At 43.6% G+C, this 17,813-nt stretch overlaps 2 protein-coding genes across 17 annotated transcripts in view; one reads left to right on the forward strand and one right to left on the reverse strand.

The window, feature by feature from the left end:
* Positions 1 to 17,813, reverse strand: part of LOC133279421 (granule associated Rac and RHOG effector protein 1-like) — a 340,966-nt gene that overhangs the window by 246,960 nt on the left and 76,193 nt on the right. For 9 of the 16 annotated variants that reach the window (XM_061473115.1, XM_061473124.1, XM_061473117.1 and 6 more), the window contains 3 exons: positions 16,932 to 17,066; positions 5,605 to 5,683; positions 4,465 to 5,075 (listed from right to left, as the gene is read on the reverse strand). In XM_061473115.1, coding sequence (XP_061329099.1) covers positions 4,758 to 5,075; positions 5,605 to 5,683; positions 16,932 to 17,066 — 532 coding nt within the window. In that variant the 3' untranslated portion in view covers positions 4,465 to 4,757. Of the gene's footprint in view, positions 1 to 4,464; positions 5,076 to 5,604; positions 5,684 to 6,322; positions 6,927 to 16,359; positions 17,067 to 17,813 lie in introns of those variants that run through there. The other 7 variants (XR_009746884.1, XR_009746885.1, XR_009746886.1 and 4 more) reach the window with 5 other exon arrangements.
* Positions 4 to 1,423, forward strand: LOC133279427 (SS18-like protein 2). Its single transcript, XM_061473136.1, has 3 exons — positions 4 to 106; positions 250 to 326; positions 1,146 to 1,423. Exons 1-3 carry the CDS (start codon positions 38 to 40, stop codon positions 1,222 to 1,224), a joined length of 225 nt encoding a protein of 74 aa, XP_061329120.1. The 5' UTR covers positions 4 to 37; the 3' UTR covers positions 1,225 to 1,423.

The following is a 17,813-nucleotide window of genomic DNA, read 5'->3' on the forward strand; positions in this document are numbered from 1 at the left end:
CCCGTCAGCCCTTGCGCGGGGCGGTGGCGGCAGAGACATGTCGGTGGCGTTCGTGCCGGAGCGTCTGCGCGGGAAGGTGGAGGTGAACCAGCAGACGTTGCAGTGGGTGAGCGCTGGCCGTAGGGGCCGCGGCAGTAGTGGCACTGGTGGCGGCACGGCCCCTCCCAGTTTGTCTGAGGTAGAGCTGGCCCTGGCTGTGGAGCGATAGCTGGTCGCGGCGGGCGGTGACAGCGCATTTCTGTGCCCTAGCTGCTGGAGGAGAACGACCAGCTGATCCGGTGCATCGTGGAGTACCAGAGCAAGGGCCGGGCCACCGAATGCGTGCAGTGGGTCGAGACCCCGCGGGCGCCGAGCAGGCGCTGATCCCCCCGCCCCCGGCCTCCTGCCTCCTTCGGGCCAGCCCGAGCCCCGAGAGCTTCCTGAGCCCCACATTCTTGATGAGAGTGAAAGGCGGTTCCTGCTCTCTAGAGCTTTCCTACGTTAAAAAGAAAGTGCGGTTGCGCTGCTTAAAAGGCTTCCCAAAAATTACTTTCACGAATCTGTAAAGCGAAAATACCACTGCATAGACTGAATCTGATGCCCGCGCCTTTCTGCTAAGGTTTTTGTTCTGTGTTAGCATGAAAACCAATGCTGTTGGTCAAGCTTCTCCCTGCCCCCGGTGTGTGTGTAAAACGGTGGTATTTGCAGAGAGCGAGTGTCAACTTGTGTCTCTGCAGCAGCTCGGCTCTTGCTGAACTTGCAAGGGACCTGCACGACAGGCAGTTTGGCAGCAGCCCCCGAGCCTGCGTTCGTGCTGGCTGCACCCTTAGGCCAGCCCAGCAGTGGAGCTGTGTTATCTCCTACCTCTGGGCTGCTCCCTGAAGCTCTGCATCTTTTTCGTACTGACCAGAGAAAGAGCTTAATGTGTTTGCTGTCAGTCGGTTTGTAGCACATACCTGGTTACAGAGTGCAGTTCAGTGCAGCATTCTGTGCTCTAGAACAAGAACTGGATAGAGAGGCATTTGCTCTGATTTATTATTGTTATTTTCATAGTTTGCTATTTTTTTCCCTAACAGCAACTATTGATCAGGTTACAAAAGTGACTAGTTTGCTAGAAAAGAATACATTATTTCATTTCCCATGTACTCTGTTTCTTCCTCTCATAGGTACCAGCATATCCTGCACAGAAACCTCATTTACTTAGCTACAATTGCTGATGCAGCACCACCCATCAGAAGACCATAGACTGACTGCACATACCTGGACACGAGCAGCAATGCTTTAACCATCTCTAGAACTACTTAAGAGTCTTGCTTTGTGAGCTGAGGTGTGGTTTTGACAGACAGGTAAAAAGTCATCTATGCGTTTATGTTGAAAATGTGAATGTAACTTTTCATGTAATATTAGGCTAGCTTCTTTCCTCTTGCTGTAAGCAGAACTTAAGGGTGATATTATCATAGTCCCCCTTCCCCCCCCCCCCCCCCCCCCCCCGAAAAACTCCCATGTAGTGTAATTCTGAACATAGCCTGGTGGTCAGGACAGTGCTACCAAAGGTGCGTTTGGAGGCCCTGTGCAGTCTCATGAAGCAGACTTTCATGACTAAGACTGTACAATAGTAGGGAAGCATTTAGCTGGGTAACTTTTACCTCCAACACAACAAAGTCAGTCAATTGTTGCCATAGATGGAAGCAGAAGACTGTTTTGTACCTTGTATCATAGGAACTTAATAAATTAAAGATGTTCTTTGTAAATTATAATATATTCTGGATTCATGTAACACATTAAAAAAGGAGCAACTCAGTGTTTTTGTGAAGCAGAAATGTTAACATCTCTAGGAAGGGTGAGACTGCTGCATAATGTGGCAATCAGGCACAAAGGAGAAACAGAGCTTTTATTCCAGTGAGAGAAGGCTGTGTGTTTGCCCTACTTGTGTCACGACTTTTCCTTTTTGCTTGAAATGCTCTGTACTGCAGACTCTGTAAACAAGTAAACTCTTGCAGTAGACTCATACACTTCCTGGGTGTTTGTCAGCAATTACAGTCTGCTGTACACTTGGGTACTCTGACCCAGAAAGAGCACAGCCTACACACCTCAGATACTGTATTTCAGTGGCATGATTGATATAGCCTTATTAGGAGTTGGGGGAAGTTTACAATTTGCTCACTACCATCAGTTATTTACATTGATTCCTAAAAAATTCAAGTTGGTATGCTAATGTTCATCAGCACTGCATGTTCAGAGACGCTGCTAAGGTATTTTCTGTATCATGTTCTTCAGTGCATTCTACTTGGAAAAGTAGCCTTAAAGATGCTTTAAATTGTACAGTGCATAAAGTTCAGCTTTATACAATGAGTCAGTAAGTACGCAGTTGACAATTTTCAAACTGTTAAATAATCCCATGTTAATGAAATAAGATCTGTGTTTACAAACCAAAGTTATACTTTAAGGTTCATTTTCAGCAAGGTGCATATTTTAAACAGTATGACCTATTAAATGTATATCTTTATTAAAGCAAATAGTTTGCTTTTACAGAAGCCTTAAAATACAAAATGCACAGTCTTAGTTCAGAAGCATTAGCTATTCACAAGAAGTACTGCAATAAGGGTAAGTTAACTGAGCACCAAACCCTTGCACTTGGCAGTGTAAATGAAGTTTAATGGCAAAAATAATTTGCCAAGTGCAACAATTCTTAAAATTACCAGTGTTCAGAATGATGGAAGCAAAGGACAGAGTAGAACCAACGTGGTCAAACTGCAGGCAGACTTGCTCTTTTTTCACAATTTGCTTCTGTAGGTCTGGAAACTTGCCAGCATTTGTCATTATGAACAAACTGCAAAAAATATAGCAATAATTTTGGCACTTGTTAGAAAAGTTCAAAATTAAGTGTTTTTATTAATTTCCATTTTGATCTTAGTATGAATAACCAGTAAGTACAACCAAATTTAGGCTTTAATATTAGCTGTAAATGACAAAGTTTAGGAAACTCAAAACCATTCATCAAGTTAAATAACCACTAACATTTTCAGCAGGGTTTTCAAAATCATAGTAGTACAGACCATAAACAATTTACAGACAGAAGCCACACTGATTGTGCAAGCACATTGCAGTAAAAAGTCTATGTACAGCAAATGAATCTTTTTAAACATAGTAAGTATGAAGTTTCAGAAAACATGGTGACAGTATAAATACAGGCAACATTGGCATCCTCAAACAGCACAAAAGGTAACAATCTGGGCCTGCAAATACAGCCCGTCACCAAACAAACAAAAAAGATGGATGGGTTTTAAATACCCACGTTTGTTTACTAGCCTTAGTGTTGTGTACGCTTTTTACACATATATATATATATATAAAATGTATTTAGATTTTTGGTATCTTTAGATATAGATGTACTTAGTTTGTAAAACCAAAACCAACAAATGTTCTTTATGTTCGTTGAAAAATTATGTTGTTAGAACTAATAACCTATTGTACTGGTAGTTAACATATTAGAATATGACTTCAGAAAAATACAAAAATAAGATTAATACTGTCAAAACTCTTATACCAGAAAATAGTGTGGGTTTTAGACTCTTTCAAAAATGAAATTTGAAAATTTAAATAAGATCTAACTATATAAAGTCTTCTGTAATCTCAATTAATATACAGTGGGATAGCTATACATACATTTACCATTGTCCTTCAATTTTTAAGTACCACTCTTCCAGATCCATTTTGGTTGGAAGATTATTCCTAATTCCACAGATTCACTTAATGGCACACACTGACTGCAAATAATTGCTTTATTCTTAAAAAAAAATTAAAAAAAATTAAAAAAAAAAATTTCTTTTAACTAACTGCTACCCCACATTTCAGTACTTAATCTGAGCCAGCTCACAATTTTTAATCGACTATAGCACCTGAAATAAGACTTTAAACATATGCAGGTAGTCTTTTTGGCTATACTTTCACACACTTAACAAGCACTGTGTGGATATGCCTTTGGCCAAACAAAGCAGTAAGAAACTGTATTTGTTCGAAAACCAGTGTCTTATTATCCACACAGATGCTATCTGCTTTAAGCTCAGGTAACATTTGTGACACAAGCTGAGTGGTTCTGTTGCTGATCTTTACTTAGAGTAAGGAAACTACCACAAAACTCAATTTTGCAACTCTTTCTGCAGCAGGCTTACCATGGACACGCTTGTGTGGCACACAGAAAGCTGCTGCTGCACTTCATTTAAAAAGAGCTGCCCACAACCATTTATGGAGAATACAAAGGCTTTACAGCTTGGCCATTATAAATTTAAACAGTGTTGAGCAAAGATACCATTATATATTTGCTTCAACATATTCAATGTGTTTCAGTAAGATGTTTAATTATAAATCTATATGAAAAATAGTTATAAAATATAGTCTTTCCTGTACGGTAGTCCTTCAGCACTTCTTAAAAAAACAAAACAAACAAAAACCCCCAAACAAACAAAAAAACCAAACAAACAAAACCAACCAACCAAACAAACAAACAAACAAACCACCAACTTTTGAAAGTAAAGGCAATATACATGTTTTTAAAAGCATTTCTACATTACAGTTTTGGGCTGCTTCCTGTATACCAAACAAACATATTGGTCATATTTGCTCAGCACTGTAAATCAGAATTCAAGACTTTGCATATCTCACCCAAACCCCCTCAGTTCCATATTTAATGAGATAAACAGGATATAACCAATACACAATTGTGAAACAAAGTACAGGTAATTTATGTTTTTGGCCCCATTTCCCAACATGAGAAGTAGTCAGTACTGATGCAGGTAAGATGGTCTGCATTCATGCTTCCCTGGGAAAGTTTTAAAGTCCTTATTCATCTGTTTTTGCTGGGAAGCCTGCTGTGATTGCTTCGGCACATAAGCAAAGTTAGAGGAAAGCCCTGCTGCTGGAGCACAGTCATTGGCTGCTGCCCACATGGGTGACTGCAGGATCTGCATGGTATCGCTCCACTGGCTGATAGGGCTGCTCATGGGATACAAAGGTGTATTCTGACTGGGTAGGGTGCTCATGACAGAGGATGGATGTTGCCAGGGTGCCTTGGGAGGCCAGGTCTTGGTCTTCTTATCCTGAGAAAACATGTTATGCTTGAGATTCGTGGGGTTTTGGTTTGGGGTTTGTTTGTTTGTTCCAATAATAAAACACTTCTTCTTTGTGACAATACTTAACACATCACCCTATTCCCTCCTTAAGACATTTTTAGAAGATAAATTTATGTTTGAAAGCAGAATTGATACATAGATATAGCACTACAAATTCTTAAAATACCTGCCTAATGAAAAAACTTTTTACTTATTTGACACATAGTAGCCCTGTTCAAAGTCAAGATTTCTAACAAGACATGTAATAAATCTACTGGTATTTCAGTTTTCTCTGCAGAAACAATTAAAATTGACTGTTGCCTCTTAGCTTAACTTGAATTTTAATATTTAAACCTGTTAACTTTGATAAAAGCATCTAGTACTACTTGTCTGCTGGTGGTTTAGGTTTTAGCTAAGCTATCTGGAGATACAGATGCTACTCTAGTTGTCCTGCTAGTGTAAACCACCCCAAAATGCAAATAGGAAAAATGACTAAGCAAACCCATTCTTAGCTTACCTCATTACGGTCATCTGCTGCAGAAAGAAGAGTTGGTGATGGTAGTGCACTAGGTACCTGCTCGCCACTACTGTGTTTTCTGCCCAGAAAGACAGTAACATTAATTATATTATTTATTTTTTTAAATGAGTAAACCCATTAATCTGCCACTGGCACATACCATTCTGCAGCTTCATTCTGTCATACTTCACAGCCTAGTATGTGTAATGATATTTAGTCTTGTTTCATATCTGCTCAGTACAGGTAGGCGAAGCAAAGCAGAAAGAAATTCATTACTGAATACTGTCAGAGGCTGGACAGATGCAGTACTTCAAGCTACAGCTTCAGCAACACACACACATTTAAAGAGGTGAAAGGAAGATGGGCTAGGCTTTTGCCCACTTTGAAGAAATTTAACAGAAAGAAATAAATTGCCTTTTTTCTATGTACTCTCATTTCTTGTGTGTTTGGGTTATTTGTCTTGTTGGATCTTTTGTGGTTTTTTTTTGTTTTGTTTTGGGATTTTTAAGTATCTTTTCTGAAATAACTTTACAGACAAAACGTCCTGATTTAAGCCCAGCTGGTAACTCAGAACCAGGCAGCTGATCACTCACTCCCCCCCCACCTTCTTCCCCCTGGTCCGGGAGGGATGGGGAGGAGAATCAAAAAAATGTAACTCCCACAGGCTGAGATAAGAACAGTCCAATAACTAAGGTATAACACGTAACCACTACTGCTACCACCAATAATAAGGATAAGGGAAATAACAAGGGAAGAGAATACAACTGCTCACCACTCACCGACCGACACCCAGCCCAACCCAAGCAGCAATCTAGCCCTTCCAGGTAACTGCCCCCAGTTTATATAGTGGGCATGACATGATGTGGTATGGAATACCCCTTTGGTTAGTTTGGGTCAGGTGTCCTGTCTCTGCTTCCTTCTGGCTTCCCCTTCTCCCTGGCAGAGCATGAGACTCAGAAAGTCCTTGGTAAGAGTAAACATTACCTAGCAACAAGTAAAAACATTGGTGTTATCAGCATTGTTCCCATGCTGAAAGTCAAAATCACAGCACTGCACCAGCTACTAAGAAGGAGAAAAATGATTGCTACTGCTGAACCTTTTATATATATATATATATATATATACACATATACATACACATACACACAGACACAAAGAGAGAGATCATTCCTTAGTGCATGTCCCAATCCCTATAAAGCTGCTGAGTTCATCCAGTCCATGATGTCAGGCTCCATCTCTTGTAACAGTCTTTCAGAGCAGGAGAGGTGGTGTGCAGTGTTGGATTGTTGCCTGCTGATGACTCTGTGGAACTCATCTGGTCACTGCTGAGCTTGTCTGCTTTCGTCAAAGTGCATTTTTTTTGTTGGGATGATGGTCAGAGGGAAGTCAGGGCCAGTTGCTGGTGACCTGAAGACATCTAGTTGGTGGACTATAAAAGGACTACATAGCAGGCAACAGTATACAACTGAGTTCATTGGCTGTTTTCCCTTAAAATCGAACCCCCTTGAGGTACAAACCGGACTTCCCCATCTTCCCGCATTACCCACTAAGTATATCTAGGTCACTGAGCAAAAGCAATCCCACAAGCAGGTTTGCCTTTACCTGAAGCAGGAATAACCCAGACTGTCTTCCCAGCAAATTCTTTATGTGCACCACAGGAAATTTATCTCCTTCTACAGTATGTAGAAGTTCTGACTGGGCTGGGTCAGCCCTGTTGGCACATTCTCTGGCATTGACCAATCAGGAGTCTTTTGGTAAATGTGTATCCCAATGTTTGAAAGTCCCAACACCCATTGCTCTCAGTGTAGTTTTGAACAGCCCACTGTACCAGAGGCTGGTACAATGTGATATATTCACTCAATGCCATGCACTCTTATGTTGCTAATCTAAGTCCATCTGAGCGACTTCAGTCTTAGCAGCTTTATCCAACTGTTGGTTGTTCTAGTGTTCTTAGGTGACCCCACTCTTGCGTACATGAGCATCTACATGGAATACCTTCACCACCAGGTTCTGCACCCAGGCAGTGATATCTTGCTCCAGGGCAGCAGCCCACATGGGTTTCCCTCTGCCTTTCCAGTTGCTCTGCTTCTATTGCTGCAATCACCCTCACAGGGCATTTGCCACCATCCATGAGTCAGTATAGAGATAAAGTACTAGCCACTTTTCTCGTTCAGCAATGTCCAGGGCCAGCTGGATGGCTTTCACCTCTGCAAACTGACTTGATTCACCCTCTCCTTCACCAGTGTTTCTGCAACTTGTCGTCAAGGACTCCATACAGCTGCCTCCCATCTCTGATGCTTTTCCACAATACAGCAGGACCCATCAGTCCATTAAGTCATGCTCCATCTCTTGTAACAGTCTTTCAGGGCAGGAGAGACAGTGTGTAGTGCTGCATTGTTGCCTGCTGACGACACCGCCAAACACGTCTAGTAACTGCTGAGCTCATCTGGCTTCAAAAAAGTTAATTCTTTCTTGAGTTGATGACCGGAGGGAAGTCCAGGTCAGTCGACAGTGACCTCAAGACAGTTCTGCTGCTGGCTGTTCCTGTGACTTGCAGAGGGGTTGGAACTAGATGATCTTAAGGTCCTTTCCAACCCTAAATGATCTAAAATTCTATGCTTCTCTGCTGATTATCATGACAGCATATATATTCTTTTCAAAACCAGGAGAGGTGGAGATGGCCATCTAGCTGATGGGTTTTGAAGCGTTATATAGCAGGCAATAGCATACAATTGAGTTCATTGGCTGTTTCCCCCAAAATTAAATCCCCTTGAGATACACACCTGACCTAACTATCTTCCCACATTACCCACAAAGCAAATCCAGGTCTGTGAGTGAAAGCAATCCCACAAATGGGTTTGCCTTTACCTGAAGAAGGAATAACCCAGACTGTCTTCCCAGCAAATTTTTTTATGTGCACCACAGGAAATTTATCTGCCTCTACAGTACATAAAAGTTATGAATAGATGGGGCCAGCCCTGTTGGCAGACCCCCAGTACTGATGTCCTGGGTTCAGCAGTAGCAGTCATTTTTCTCCTTCTTGGTAGCTGGTGCAGTGCTGTGTTTTGACTTTCGGCCTGTGAACAGAGCTGATAGCGATGTTTTGGTTTGGCCAAGGACTTCGTGAGCCTCATGCTCTGACAGGGAGGAGGGGAAGCCAGGAGGAAGCAGAGACAGGACACCTGACCCAAACTGACCAAAGAGGTACTCCATACCACAGCATGTCATGCCCAGGAGGTAACTGGGAGTTACCCGGAAGGACATGGGCTTCCGGGTGGGGACTCGTTTTCTTGGCCGGTGGTATCGTATTCTCTTCCCTTGTTATTTTCCCTTATCATTGTTGTAGTTGATAGTAGCGGTGGTGATTTGTGTTGTACATTGGTTGCTGGACTGTTCTTGTCTCAACCTGTAGGAGTTGCACTCTTTCGATCCTCCTCCCCGTTCCTCCGGGAGTGGGGAAGGGGAGAGCCCCGGTGGGGGGGGGGGGGGGACGGACCTCGATTGTTGTCAGCTCGGCACCACTCACTGGGAGTGAGTGAACAAGTTACCTGACTGGGTTTAAACCACGACAACTGACTAATCAGGTGGCTTTTGGGAAACGTGTATCCCAATGTTTGAAAGTTTCACCACCCATTGCTCTCAGTGTAGCTTTTTACAGCCCAGTGTACCACTTGATTTTCCCAGAGGCTGGTGAATGGTAGGGGATGTGATATACCCACTCAGTGCCATGCTCTTTGGCACAAGTGTCTATAAGGTTGTTACAGAAATGAGTCCCATTGTCTGACTCAGTTATTTCTGGGGTGCCGTGTGGCCACAAGACTTGTTTCTCAAGGCCGAGGATAGTGTTCTGGGCAGCAGCGAGGCACAGTGTATGTTTCCAGCCACCAGGGGGTTGCTTCCACCATGGTAAGCACATGGCACTTGCCTTGGAAGGTTGGTGGGACTGTGATGTAGTCAGCCTGCCAGGCTTCCCTGTATTTGTACTTCAGCCATTGTCCTCCATACCAGAGAGACTAACTGCTTGGCTTTCTTAACTGCAGCACATGTTTCACATTCGTGCATAACCTGGGCAATAGTGTCCATTGTTAAGTCCACCCCTCGATCTCGAGCCCATTTATATGTTGCATCTCTGCCCTGATGGCATCAGGTGTAATGGGCTAAAAATAATACACCCTTCTGTTGCCATAAAAATCCATCTGAGGCACTTCAATATTAGCAGCTTTATCTACCTGTTGGTTGTTCTAGTGTCCCGCAGAGGCCCAACTCCTTGGTACACAACCATCCAAGTGGCGTACCTTCACCACCAGGTTCTGCACCCAGGCAGTGATATCTTGCCCCAGGGCAGCAGCCCACATGGGTTTCCCTCTGCCTTTCCAGTTGCTCTGCTTCCACTGCTGCAATCACCCTCACAGGGCATTTGCCACCATCCATGAGTCAGTATAGAGATAAAGTACTAGCCACTTTTCTCGTTCAGCAATGTCCAGGGCCAGCTGGATGGCTTTCACCTCTGCAAACTGACTTGATTCACCCTCTCCTTCACCAGTGTTTCTGCAACTTGTCGTCAAGGACTCCATACAGCTGCCTCCCATCTCTGATGCTTTTCCACAATACAGCAGGACCCATCAGTAAACAAGGCATATTGCTTTTCTCTTTCTGACAGTTTATTGTATGGTGGGCCCTCTTCAGCACGCATCACCTCCTCCTCTGGTGACATTCCAAAATCTTTGCCCTCTGGGCAGTCCATGATGACTACAAAAATTCCTTGATGACTGGAATGTCCTACTCAAGCTTGTTGTGTAATTAGTGCAGCCCACTTACTCCATGTAGCATTGGTTGCATGATGTGTAGAGGAGACTCTGCCTGTGAACATCCAGCCCAGCACGGACAACCTGGGTGCCAAGAGGAGCTGTGCTTCAGTGCCAATCATCACTTCTGAAGCAGCTCAAACCCCTTCAGAGGCTGCCAGTATCTGTTTTTCACTTGGGGTATAGCTGGCCTCAGATCCTCTGTATCCCCGACTCCAAAAGGTGAGGATTTGACCTTGAATTTCCCTTGGAGCTCTCTGACAGAGGCTCCTGGTAGGACCATTCTCCCCAGCTACAGTATAAAGCACATGGTTCACATCTTGCCCTGTCCTGACTGGCCCGAGTGATACTGCATTGAACTATCTCTCTTTTAATTTATTCAAAGCCTTGCTGGTTTTCAGGGCCCCATTTAAAATCATTCTTTTTCAGAATCACGTGATAGAGAGGGCTTACAATCTTACTGTAACTGAGGATGTGCAATCCCCAGAACCCCACAACGCCTAAGAAAGCTTGTATTTCTTTCTTATTACTTGGTGGAAACACTGCCGTTATATTGTTGATCACATCTGGCGATGTCCATCTTGCCATTTTATTCCCAAAAACTGAATCTCCTGTGCAGGATCCTTGACCTTACTCCGTTTTTATTGCTTTCAGCGGGATTTTGATTATTTTCCTCCCTTTCTCAAAAAGTTCTCCGACTGTATTGCCCCACACAATAATGTCATCAATACACTGCAGGTGTTCTGGAGCTTGCCCCTGTTCCAGTGCAGTCTGGATCACTCCATGGCAGATGGTAGGGCTGTGCTTCCACCCCTGGGGCAGTCGGTTCTTAAGTGTACTGGACACCCCTCCAAATAAAAGCAAACTATGGCCTGCACTCTGCTGCCAAAGGAATTGAGAAGAATGTATTGGCAATATCAATTGTGGCCTACCACTTGGCTGCCTTTGCCTCCTGTTCATATTGAAGTCCTAGCATGTCTGGTACCTCAGCACTCAAGGGTGGTATGCCTTCAGTCAGGCCATGAAAGTCTACTGTTAGTCTCCGCTGTCTGTTAGACTTTCGCACTGGCCATATGGGCCTATTAAAGGGTGAGCAGGTCCTGCTGATCACTCCTTGGCTCTCCAGTCTACAGATCAGCTTATGGATGGGAATCAGGGAGTCTCGGTTGGTGCAATATTGCTGCCGGTGCACTGTTGTGGTCGCGATTGGCACTCGTTCTTCGACCTTCAGCAACCCCAGAACAGAAGGATCCTCTGAGAGACCAGGCAAGGTGGACAGCTTTTTCATTTCCTCCATCTCCAATGAAGCAACACCAAAAGCCCATCGGTACCCTTTTGGGTCTTTGAAGTACCCTCTCCTGAGGTAGTCTATGCCAAGGATGACTGGAGTCTCTGGACCAGTCACAATGGGGTGCTTTTGCCATTCCTTCCCATTTAGGCCCATTTCAGCCTCCAGTACAGTCAACTCTTGGGATCCTCCTGTCACTCCAGAAATAGAAATGTGCTCCACCCCTTCATAGCTTGATGGCATCAAGGTACATTGTGTACCGCTATGTCCTAACACCTTATTAGTTCTGTGGGACTGATGTGCCCGGCCATCTGATACACACTGTCCAGTAAACCTGATTGTCCCTCTCCTCCATGTGGCTGGAGGCAGGGCCCCTCTACTAGTGATCATAAGATTCTCCACTTATATCTTGTACAAGGGGATTAGTATTCCTTATCACAGGTGTTTGAGTAGAAGCAGCTCTTCCAGTCCATCTAGGAAGCTGTTCACCCAAGACTGGAGCAGCAACTTTCATGGGAGGATCATCCTTGACAGTTGTTACCCAATTCACACACCCGTTGCTCCAGAACTGAGGTAGATTTTCCATCCCACTTTTTCACGTCTTCTCTGTGATCCCACAGGTAAAACCATAGGGTGCCCCATGGTGCGTACCTCCTATATCTTCTCTCTCAAGCAGTAGGGTGCCTTCTGTTAATAGCTGAGATGTGGGTTGGTACACGTGGAGAGCTGGATAGATCGTCTCTCAATTGTTTGAACACCTGGGTCAGGAGTTTTTCCACTGCTGAAATGATGGAATGGGTGAGATTGTCTTTGAACTCTTGGAGTTGATGAGTCACTTCATCCACTGTTGGTGCTATGTCATGCCAGGTCATTGATGCCAATGAGTGGGCGTATGATGATGGTGCACTCTGTGTAAGTTACCGTCACATGGGTTGCGTACATTCGACTTCATCTGGATTGATCGGTGCATTCCTGGCATCCAGCCTATGACAGATCTCTAGAATGGCTGATTCCCTCAGGTACTGGAAGCCTCTCTATCGTGGTCCACTTGGCTGAGTGATACATAACATTGTCCTTGCTAGTATACCTTTCCTTCACAGCTGCCAAGAGCCGCCTCCAAAGGCTGAGGGCTCATTTCTCTTTTGCAATTGCTTTGTCAATTCCCCCTTCCCTAGCAACTCATCCCAGCTGCTTGGCTTCCCTACCTTCTAGTTCGTGACTCTCAGCTCCATTGTCCCAGCATTGGAGCAACCAGGTGACGATATGCTCACCCGGAAGATGGCTGAAAACTTTTCATATATTCCGCAGCTCGGTTGAGGTATGGGATCGAGAAGTTATCTCTTTCTCTGATTCCTAAATCAATAACTCTCATTCAGATGCTGTCCCCTCTAGTACACGCTTTGGGTCTTCATCTTTCTTCACTGCACGGGTTGCTCTTTGTGCCTCTCGTTTGCTTTTCCCCTTGCTTATAGGGGCAACTGATATTGGCATGGATTGGTCCTTTTGTTTAGCTATAGTGCCTATCACTGAGCCAGACCCTGCTTAGCTTTCGAGATCAAACAAAATCAAGCATTCTCAAGGTGGGATTACTGTGGGTAAAACACATGCTGTATTTGTGGCAATATGCTGATTCCCAGGAAAAGCAGCAGGCTGGTTTCAAGGGTATCCAAAGGCCATCAAAAAACTTTAGAATTCTCAAATGCTGCTGTAAATTGTCTAATGGGGGAGCAGAGGGTGTGAGGGAACAGCCCCTTCATAGGTTTACCACCCAAAGATGAAAAAAACGATGTGTAGTTCCTAAAAATTCCCATTACATGCCTCCCATAGTATAGAGATGATGGCCACACTGAGAATGCAAGCCAGACCAGTTTCATGATCAATGACTATTGTACCACAAGTCATTACTGTAAAGTACAGCGAAACAAGAAACTTAGCCCAGGCCTCAAAGCTGATAAACACTAAAACAGCAAATACTGGCTGCAAGTAAGGTATGACATGCTGAAACTCCAAGACCAAGTGCAACAACTCTGAGAGCAAATAAATCAACATTGTGACAAGCGACTATTAATCTGAAACAATGCATGCTTATCACAAATACAATTAGACACTTACACAATTTGTACAATTAGACAAATACAATTAGACACAAATACAAATTGACACTCTGGTCAGATCTGCCGTTATCTCAACCCTATGTGCCTCATGCTGGGCGCCACAAAGAACTGTCGTGGTTTAAGCTCATCCAGTAACTCAGAACCACACAGCCTCTTGATCGCTCCCCCCTTCCTCCCTCCCCCCGTGCTCCCAGAGGGATGGGAAGAAGAATTGAAATAACGTAAATCCCACAGGTTAAGAACAGTCCAGTAACTAGGATAAGGGAAATAACAAGGGGAGAGAATACAATTACTCACCACCCAGTGACTGATACTCAGCCTGACCCGAGCAGTGATCTGGGACTTCCAGGTAATCCCCCCCAGTTTATATACCAAGCATGATGTGCTGTGGTATGGAACGCCCCTTTGGTTAGTTTGGGTCACGTGTCCTTTCTGCTTCCTTCTGTCTTCTCCTGCCCCTCCTCGCTGGCAGAGCATGAGACTGAAGAGTCCATCATCGGGGTAAACATTACTTAGCAACAACTAAGAACATTGGTGTGTTATCAGCATTGTTATTAGACTAAAATAAAAAAACACAGCACTGCACCAGCTACTAGGAAGGAGAAATAACGTAAATCCCACTGGTTGAGATTCATGTGGTTCAGATGCTGTCCCGTGTAGTAAGTGCACTGGCTCTTCATGTTTCTCCACTGTACGGGTTGCTTTTTGTGCCTCATGTTTGCTTTTTCCCTTGTGTACAGGAGCAACTAATACTGGCACGAGTCCTCTGGTTTAGCTGAAGTGATTATCACTGTGGTTGGAGTGGTTGCAGTATCTGTTGTAGGGGTTGGTGCAGCCACTGTGCTTGGGGTTTGAGTAGCACCAGCAGCTGAGCTGTCTTTTGCTGTTGGGGCTTGGGCAGCTGTTGTACTTGTCGCTGGGGTTGTTGTAGTTACTGTACTTGGAGTTGGAGTAGCTGCATTATGTGTTGTAGTCAGAGTTTGAGTAGCTGCTGTACTTGTCACTTGGGGTTGGTGTAGTTGCTGTATTTGGAGTACCTGCGTTGTCTGTTCCTATGACATCAGATCCAGAGACCATTTTTTCCCTTTGAAAGTGCTGGATATTGTTGAACAGGGCTCTGTAAGCATAGGCCAAGCCCCAGCACGTTGCCATGATTTGTCCCTCTCTGGTATAACCAGAATGACAACACACCTCATTTGAGTGTTTTAGTAATTTTTCCAGATTTTGCACTTGTTCAGTGGTGAAGTTCCAAAGCACTGGAGGGGCCCACTGGCCTGGATACTTGTCCATACTATCCCACACACCCTGCACTCATGACTGTCCAGCCTCGGGGAAAATCTCTTGGTCCTCCTATATCGTTGTCCAACCCTAGACAGGACCCAAACCCGACCCTGCTTAACTTTGGAGGTCAGACAAAATGGTCGTGGGTAAAACACACTCTGTATACGTGCCAACATGCTGATCCCCATCACAATCAGCAGGCAGGTCTCAAGGGTACCCAAAGGCCATCCAAAACCTTCAGAACTCTCAAATGCTGCTGTAAACAGTCTTGTGAGGGGGCTGGGAAGGTAAGGGAATGTCTCTTTCAAAGGTTGACCACCCGAGGAGGAAACAAAAGACATGTAATTGCTAAACACTTCTATTATATACCTCCCAAAGTATAGAGGTGATGACCACACTGGGAACACAAGCCAGATCAGTTCCATGATCAATGATTCTATTGTATTACAAGTCATTACCATAAAATACAGCAAAATAAGAACCTTACCCAAGCACCCTAGCCAATAAACACTAAAACAGCAAATACCGGCTGTAAGTAAGGTATGACATGCTGACACTCTGAGATCAAGAGCAGCAACTTTGAGAGCCAATAAATCAGCATTGTGATGAGTGACTATTAATCCAAAACAATTAATGCTTATCACAAATACAATCAGACACACTGGTCAGATCTGTCGTTATCTCAATCTTTCGTTCCCCATGTTGGGTGCCACAAAGAACTGTTCTGGTTTAAGCCCAGCCGGTAACTCAGTACCATGCAGCTGCTCGCTAACTAACCCCCCTTCCTTCCCCCACTCCCAGAGGGACGGGGAGGAGAATCAAAAGAATGTAACTCCCACGGGTTGAGATAAGTACATTCCATTAACTAAGTATAATGCATAACCACTACTGCTACCACCAATAACAATAATGATAAGGGAAGAGAACACAACCCCTTACCACCCACCGACTGATACCCAGCCCGACCCGAGCAGTGATCAAGCCCTTCTGGGTAACTGCCCCCAGTTTATATAGTGGGCATGATGTGCTGTGGTATGGAATACCCCTTTGGTTAGTTTGTGTCATGTGTCCTGTCTCTGCTTCCTCCCGGCTTCCCCTCCTCCCTGGCAGAGCATGAGACTCAGAAAGTCCTTGGTCAGAATAAACATTACTTAGCAACAAGTAAAAACACTGGTGTTATCAGCGTTGTTCCCACGCTGAAAGTCAGAAACACAGCACTGCACCAGCTACTAAGGAGAAATGACTGCTACTGCTGAACCCAGGACACAAGACAACAGAAGCAATTGAGGAAGTGAAACATCTGTTGAAGCTCAGTGAATTTACTGAGGAAAAATGTTCTACCTTTGGTTTAAATTTCTGACCTAATATCAAATAGAAGTCCTTGACATGTGCATTCTGGAAGGTTTTTTTTTCTCTGTTTTGGCTTTTGGTTGTTTTGTGTTGGGGTGTGTGTGTACGTTTGTTGTTATAAACTGTACTCAGTTTAGATAGCCAGTTCAAAGATGATCTGTAACACCTCAGTAGTTTAGAAAGAAGTGGCATCCATCTGAAGTAGATTCTCTTGGAAAAGGGAAAGCGTCAGATCTTTTCTAAACATGCTGAATTTCAGCTAACAACTGGTTACTTGTACAAGTGCTAGTTTGTATAAGGAGACAGCTACTAATATAATGCAATTTGGGAGCATTAAAGTCAGATACACTGTACAGTGATCCATATCATCAGTGTAGTACACACAGACATTTTTATAACTTCATCTAATTAGCAGGGATTCCCTTTGTGTGGCTACTGAAATTAAATTATCAAAAAAAGAATTCTTATGGAGCAATGCATTTTGCTTACCTTCTCTGCTTCACAGCAGCAACAAGGTCTGGTCCTGAGAACATGGAGAATAAACTGTCTCCATTAGCTGAGGAGGCCTCATCGCTTGAGCTGGCAGAGTCTCCTTGAGTACCAGACCAGCTATTTGTCACATCACTGTAAGACAAAGAGTTGTATTTGCTGTTATATTTTTAGTGCCTGGTCTAGACTGTATGCCCTAGGAAGTTATGCTGAATCTTAGTCACTGGTGATACCTCACAGCACAAAGACATTTCGATACTTTGTAAAATGTAAAATTTGTGAACTTAAATTTGTAATACAAAAAGTGATCACTTAGAAATGAGAGCATCAACTGCTTTGTCTGTTACAGTCACTTTATGTATATTTTACTAAAATAATTATAAAAATTTAAAGTGCCTCTCTTGGTCAGGAAGGAGAAACAAGTGATGTTTGGTTTCGGAATCGCTAAGCACTTGACTTTTTCATTGCAGAACTGAGCTGGAACACATACTTGGTCCTACTGATTTTAATCTAGCTTGAGAGTCACAGCTTTACGTCATGGACAAATGAACAGAGGATCTTGAAACACTTCTTTTGTGATAAATAGTTATGATTTGGAAGAGATTAAGAATTACTAATGTACTTGTTGTAAAGTACCTGCCTTATAGTATAGCAAGACTGAGTAGCTAAAATCTGGAAAGCTGAATTCAGTCAGGTACTGCAACTTCAGTAGCAACACTTTTCATCAAAACTAGGTCTTAAAGGTTTTCAAATTGCTGGAAAAAAACCAATTCTGAATAAATCTGTGCTATAAATTCCTTATTTCCTCTGTTCAAGTTGAAGTCAATATACATTCTATTGTAAAGGAGACATCAAACAAATGTCAGTGCCTCAGTATCAGCA

This window comes from Pezoporus flaviventris, unplaced genomic scaffold (assembly GCF_033815535.1).
Source record: "Pezoporus flaviventris isolate CSIRO_AGI_PZ_B2104156 unplaced genomic scaffold, CSIRO_AGI_Pfla_v1 ptg000077l, whole genome shotgun sequence".
NCBI classification, from domain to species: domain Eukaryota; kingdom Metazoa; phylum Chordata; class Aves; order Psittaciformes; family Psittacidae; genus Pezoporus; species Pezoporus flaviventris.

Excerpts from the sequence above, each read along its gene's own strand:
- LOC133279427 (XM_061473136.1), top strand. The coding sequence starts at position 38 with ATGTCGGTGGCGTTCGTGCCGGAGCGTCTGCGCGGGAAGGTGGAGGTG. Across the intron at positions 107-249 it reads ACCAGCAGACGTTGCAGTGG|CTGCTGGAGGAGAACGACCA; the intron begins GTGAGCGCTGGC and ends TCTGTGCCCTAG. Across the intron at positions 327-1,145 it reads CGGGCCACCGAATGCGTGCA|GTACCAGCATATCCTGCACA; the intron begins GTGGGTCGAGAC and ends TTCCTCTCATAG.